Source organism: Metopolophium dirhodum, chromosome 5 (assembly GCF_019925205.1).
Source record: "Metopolophium dirhodum isolate CAU chromosome 5, ASM1992520v1, whole genome shotgun sequence".
In the NCBI taxonomy this organism is placed as follows: domain Eukaryota; kingdom Metazoa; phylum Arthropoda; class Insecta; order Hemiptera; family Aphididae; genus Metopolophium; species Metopolophium dirhodum.
The window spans coordinates 27816998-27823498 of NC_083564.1; the positions used below are offsets into that span (position 1 = coordinate 27816998).

Sequence of the window (6501 nt, forward strand, 5' to 3'; positions counted from 1 at the left end):
CCATTTCTGCTTTATTCCAACTCATTGTTGGACAACGTTCGACTTTTACTGAATGATAAGGTGCATTATCCATCACTATGATACTGTTGTCTTTTAACAATGGAATGACACCTTTAATCCAATCAAAAAATGAATCTCCGTTCATTTTGTCATGATAGTCATCTGATCCTTTTTTCGATTCTAATACCAGCAGACTACCGGACCACCATTGACGAATCCTTCTTCTGAACCAATATGGCAATATGGACTATAATGAGTCGTTTTGCTTTGCCTATTGGATTGTCAACCGAATTTTTTTTCACACAATCATCAATGTTAGCCCACGTCTTATCTAAATAATATATTGTCCTTCCTTCTTGGCGATATTTTCGGATATCTTGTATATAATTAGTTCGCCACGATACAATGTCGTCCCGTTCAATGAGTGCGCTATCACGACCTCTTTTGCAATGCGTAAAATTTAGCTCACGTAATAAATTATATAATATATAGGTTAGTTCTTTTGTATGTGTTTAACGTTGGGTCATTATTCACGGATATTAAAATCTTGTCCAAGGTGGGTATCTTGTGGCTAAACCAAAAATCGTGTACCTTTTTACGTATTGCATTCCGTTCGAAATCGTCGACTTTGTCTTTAAACGTCAGCCCGACCATCTTTCTGTTCGGTGATAGAATTGGTTTAGCGTTCTTGTAGTTGGAAATTGTCGTTTGGATCGTTTTCTGGCCAATACCCGTTTCTTTGGATAGCAATTTCACCATTTTCTTAACATAAATAGATTGTTGTTCGGAAATTTTGTATTTCTATAAGTTTATTATAATCTCTTTTCGTCGCCTTTCAATGAACTGAAATTAAAATAATAAGCAATTAAGCAAATACCTAATTTAGTTTGATTTTTAATTTTGTAAATTCAATTACGGTGAACACTTACCTTCCCACATGGGTTCTTTTTAAATGATGTAAGTGGAGAACCGTGAATCAGACGTGAATGGTGCGGCAGTATCCAACATTGCAAAAAATTCAAAACAAACCGTGGTTAAAAATTCGTTTTTATTATACGTGATAAAACAACGGTCAACGGTCGAGAAACGAATCACCGAGCTACGGGATGTCGGGCACGGCGGCGGCGATTTCAACACACCACGGCTATAGATAGTATAATAATATTATAGAACATAATATTTACATTCTATGTAACTCTTAGATCATATTTTACAATCATTGTATAATGATCTTAAGATGTAACTACTTAACCACGAGTTACTAAAGTCTGTAGTTCGTGAGCACGGACGCACGGTAGTCCGCGACCGAGATAATGGTTGCGCTTGCGCAACTAACTATGATAAAAAACAATTTACTGCAAGTTACTGCAGATATCACGATCTAGCAATTCAGTAATCAAAACTTGATAAGCTAAAACTAAAATGGATTTTGTTTACAACAAATAACAATCAATTTGGTATTTCGGTGTGTTAGTATACTACATTATAACTCCAAAGTCTATGATTCATTGCTTAGGATTTTATAATAGGAACTAAGAAGTAGGTAATGTAAAATGATTAATGAATGTTGATTCAACTTGTGTTTAATTGAGTCTTCAATGTTCTAGACAAGATGGAAAAGTTTTTTGCTTACCAAAAAGATGGTAGAATACCGTGCAAATATGGGAGAAAATGTTTCCAAACAAATAAAGAACATACGGATAAATATAAACATCCACCAACCAAAGTAATATATTTTTTAAATTAATTTATTGTGTATAGGTATAGTTAGTCTTTATAATGAATCTAGGGTTTCCTCATTGTGCTTTTTCCCGGGGAAACATCTAAATATAATTTATAATGGGTTTTATGTTTGTAGGATGATATTAAAGAGGATACTAAAAAAATTACAAGAAAAAGAGACTCAAAAGGAAAAGTTAAATTATCCAACCACACTAATGGAGAATCATCAAACAGCGAAAATAGAACTAATGAAGAAAGTCACAACAGTAGTGGTATGTGTGATCTTCAATTCTATATACTTTTAAAATAATAATAATTGGTTATAGTTTCTGTTATAAGTAGTAGGTATCTAATTCCCAGAAAATTGAAAAACTGAAAATACATATTTACCTATACATATTTTATATAATAATATATAAATATATTATTAATTCTGTAAATAATTTATCAAACTTCTAATATTTATGAAAAATAAAATTCTGATGTCAAAATTCAAAATGATGTATTAAGTAGATGTCTCACCTGCATTTTTGTCTCCATCTTACACTCGTACAACATAGCAAATTTACGTTCATCCGTTTCAATAGTGTGCTGTTAGTTTTGATATTAGAGAAAATTGATCTATGATTAACTTTTAGACAAGAATATTCTCTGTGTTCTCTCATTGGTTTTCTACGATATTTTAATTTTTAAGTGAGTGATTAAAAATATTACGTAAATTTACTATATCATACATGTGTAAGACGGAGACAACATATGTGGGTGAGACAACCTTTTAAGTAATACAGCTTTTATTGATTTCTTAAAAGTTGGTTACTTTTATCCAAATTTAATTTAAAACACTAAATTAATTTAATTTTCAAAATGTGTTTATATTTTTTATTTTTTATAGAAACAAATGACATGGAAGTTCCTGAACGTCCTGAACAAATAATAAGCATTTCAAACATTGAACCTAATAGTATAAATAGTACTAATAGTACTAATAGTACTTTTATAAATAACCAACAAAGTTCTACTGAATATGCAGTGCCATCAATAAGACAACATTCACAACAGCAACAATTATTATTGGTAAATAAAAATAATACTCAGATCAATTACATTTTTGATAATTATAAATAACAATTCTTGTTATTGACTATAAAAAGTTAAAAGTGATTTAAATCAATTTTAATATACATTTATTTATATGTATATGTTGTTAATTTGATCAAGTCATATTTACGATATTCACCCGTAAATTAACGATTCAGAATTCAGAATTTTTTTTTTATAAGCATGGATATTTTAAATTTTGATAAAATTCATCTAAAACGTGAAAATTTGCAAATTATTTTGTAGTTAAAACTTTTTAAAATGATCAATTTTTATAGCTAAGGATTGAAAATTTAAAACAACATAATGTATTATTAATAGTAAAATAAATTACTCTAATACCAATAAAATATACTTAGTAATTTAGCCTGAGAATTGTTTTTTGTATACAATGATGATTTTATATCATTGAATTCAAATTAAACACATCCATGCAGTGACCTTCTCAACACCTAATATACAGCAGAGCACCTAGTGGTACTCTTTTGATCACTTTTATTTAAATAAAAAAATTATGAAATACAAAATTTTAATATTTTTAGACAAATAATACATTAGAAGATTGCAGTGTTGATGATGGTATTGTTCCATGCACACCAACATTATTTACACCTCGACGTTTAGATGGAGAGACCGTTAGTTCACCTCATGTACCATCTAGCAATCAAGTACAAAGATTTACATTTGTCGGTGAATCTCAGCCATCTCACACTCCTGGTAATTTTTTAAATATAATTATACAACATTAATATTCAAAATAAAATACAGTTTTTGTATAGAGATGTTATCAAATAAATTTTTAATTGATGTTTGACTGTATTAAATTATTTGAAATATTTTTTTGAATACATTTCTAGACTCAAATGATAGAGAACAGCCAGACCCGCCTGTACAAAATGTAACTGATTCTGACTATTTGAAAACAAAAATTTCTGAGTTATTCCTTGTAGATGAAATGCCAAAAGAGTTTTATGATCTTTGGAGTTTTTGTAAAAGACAATGTTCTACTCATCCCGAAGGTATGGTATTATTCTTTATTTTAACTTAATTTGTCAATTAAATTTAATAAATTATAATAGTAAAAATATTTTATAAATTTAGATGCATTATTATCGGTTGGATTGAAACTAGTGGGACCTTATGATGTATTAGCAGGACATATGAATGGGTTTAACACCAATGATATTGAAAAGACAGTTTTACATTGGCGTTATTACTACGACCCTCCAGAATTTCAAGTATGTGTATTTTTACTAAAATATTACTTGATTCAATAAAATTATATTATATTGTGAAAGCACTTCTTTCACCTTTTAAAGCAGGACGTCTTTTAAAAAAAAAATCTAGCGTGCCGCATTTGTAGTACTTATAAATTATTAAAAATGTAATAAAAAATACATGATGCTTGATGCACAATGCTTAAAATGTGTTTGCTGGCCTCAAATAAAGACAATACGGTATGCGGGTTGAAGACTCCTGGTGTAATGTACTAAAGTATACTATATAGACATATAGTATAGTTTATTATCCAGTTACTTGTCAATACAACATATCTATATTTTTTTAGACAATTATAGCAAGTACTGGTTCAGAATTTCATATAGGTTATTATAGGGATGTACCATTAGCATCGCCTGTTTATGTTGTTTCTAATGATTCAAGCAAAAACTGTATTATTCAAAAATTAGGAAAAAGTTTATTTCAAGCTTTAAGGTAAATTTAAATTAAACATAAAATATTATTTTTGTATATTAAATTTATATAACTTCTTCAATTTTTTTTTTCAGGAAGCACCTTCAAAGCATGGATAGTAAAGTAGCGACTACACTTCAAAAAAAATTACTCGCTTATGAAAAACGAAAAGTTACTGAAATCTTAGAAGGTCGAAAATGTGATCCAGTGACAAAAACATTTCATAAAGCTGGAATTGTAGTTCCATATGATAGTAAGACTGATATTGGTTACCGGCCTTTATCAGAATCTGAATGTACGTTGTTAAACAATTGTGTGTACTTTGTATTTTTTGTAATTTACAATATAACTTATTTAGATACTCTACATAAAATTCTAAAATCCTACCATGAAGCAAGTGAAAGTAAAAAATTGGAGGTAATGGATAAATTACAACCAATTATAAATTATGCCAACATTGCAAGTGATGAGTGTGACTTTGGTACTGGGTTTGAATTAGGGATTGATTTTTTTTGTGATGGAAATCCTGATCTTCATCGTATTTGTAAACAACTCTTGGTAACTGCTTACAATTTACTCAGAAGACCTCAATTTGCTACTATTATTAAGGTAGTTATAACTTATGTGAATATTCAAAGGATATAATAGTTATTATTAGAGTTTGAATATTTATGCACATTCAATTATTTAATTATGATGCATGCATATTCACTAAAATATAACTAAGTATTAATTAAAAATTGTTAAATATGCACTTACACAAACTAATTATTTAATTATTTACCAAACAGAATACATTTATAAAAATTATTAGACTTTAAACATGGTACAAATATTTTTTTTACAGGCACATCTCAACAACAGAAAAAAAGGTCTAAACATGAGTATATTATAAATGTATTAATATGTAATTGAAATCCTATTTTACTGTCAAGTTTTTATTCTTATACTATACATTTATTTTTTCTATTTATTTAATTTTTCTAATTTAAGTAACACTATAAAATAAAACAACAAATTATAAATTACTTAAGTTATTCTATTTTTTTTTTTTTTTTCTGTTCTATTTCAATTAGAAATTAAATCTTATGAATAGTATTAATTTTATACATGTTTAGAATTATAATTTTGTAATTTCTTAACATATTTTAGTTATCTTATTTTCTCATGTTTATTTCAAAGTAATTGATATTATAGGAAAAAATTTCAAATTTAATCCACTCTATCTTATAGACTACCAATTGTTATTTGTATGTATATATGGCAACAGAGAATCATAAGAAAATATAGATCTATCCATTGAATGGATAGGCCTATCAATGAAAATTCCTGTCTACAAAGAGATTTAATTCAGTTTATTGATATAACAAATAGTTACTGCAATACCATCTACAATCATCGAAGTGACAGAGTATATGAGTAATAGTTAAAACTAGGCAGGACTTCCAACACCACTGACATACTCCACCCCGCTGCACATACCCGCTTTTTTTTAAAAATATTTTAATTTTATAAAAAATTATCTACTTAATTGTAAATTTGATTCTTCTACGTTATTTTCTCATATTAATTTTATAACATCATTTCGAATCAAACGTTATTATGTTTCATTCCACATCTTAATGTTTCATTCTTATAACAAAAACCAACCACTCCATCGTTACATGTAACCAAAATGTATCTAATTTGGAACCACAATTTTTCTTAAAATATTAAATTGATTTTAATCTAATTGTTAATATTTATATGTATACCTGTGCACCTTATATATCTTTTAGAGATCAGCATTTTTCTGATATAAAAATAAATCTAGTTGGTACTTTTGGCGGTAAATATTGAAAATTCCAAGTAGTCTTAAAGAGTGTCAAGAAAGACCGAAAAAAAGGATAATTTTTAAGCAAAACCAATTTTGAAAAAATCTATTTTATTTTTTTGTTGTAATTCAAAAACTAAAAACCATAGACCTTTGAAATATTTTATTTAAATAAT

The 6501-nt window shown here is 27.7% G+C and overlaps 1 protein-coding gene and 1 long non-coding RNA gene across 3 annotated transcripts; one reads left to right on the forward strand and one right to left on the reverse strand.

Annotated features, from left to right (window-relative positions):
- Nucleotides 1-591: 591 nt before the first annotated feature.
- Nucleotides 592-1253, reverse strand: LOC132945041 (uncharacterized). Its single transcript, XR_009664506.1, has 2 exons — nucleotides 930-1253; nucleotides 592-843 (listed from the first exon to the last, which is right to left on the reverse strand). It is a non-coding gene; the product is annotated as an uncharacterized LOC132945041 (long non-coding RNA).
- Nucleotides 1254-1393: 140 nt separating this feature from the next.
- On the forward strand, nucleotides 1394-5540 carry LOC132945040 (histone PARylation factor 1). 2 transcript variants are annotated; one of them, XM_061014652.1, is made up of 11 exons: nucleotides 1394-1543; nucleotides 1608-1726; nucleotides 1859-1994; nucleotides 2615-2796; nucleotides 3363-3537; nucleotides 3678-3839; nucleotides 3922-4058; nucleotides 4388-4533; nucleotides 4608-4807; nucleotides 4871-5121; nucleotides 5360-5540. In XM_061014652.1, exons 2-11 carry the CDS (start codon nucleotides 1613-1615, stop codon nucleotides 5405-5407), a joined length of 1551 nt encoding a protein of 516 aa, XP_060870635.1. In that variant the 5' UTR covers nucleotides 1394-1543; nucleotides 1608-1612; the 3' UTR covers nucleotides 5408-5540. The 2 variants fall into 2 exon arrangements, with proteins under 2 accessions (XP_060870635.1, XP_060870636.1); XM_061014653.1 differs by having other exon boundaries at nucleotides 1408-1539.
- The last annotated feature ends 961 nt before the right edge of the window (nucleotides 5541-6501 follow it).

What these genes read in the sequence shown, in the direction of transcription:
- LOC132945040 (XM_061014652.1), top strand. Translation starts at nt 1,613, where the DNA reads ATGGAAAAGTTTTTTGCTTACCAAAAAGATGGTAGAATACCGTGCAAA. An exon ending in AGAAAGTCACAACAGTAGTG is followed by an intron (nt 1,995 to 2,614) that starts GTATGTGTGATC and finishes TATTTTTTATAG; the next exon opens with AAACAAATGACATGGAAGTT. An exon ending in AATTTGCTACTATTATTAAG is followed by an intron (nt 5,122 to 5,359) that starts GTAGTTATAACT and finishes TTTTTTTTACAG; the next exon opens with GCACATCTCAACAACAGAAA.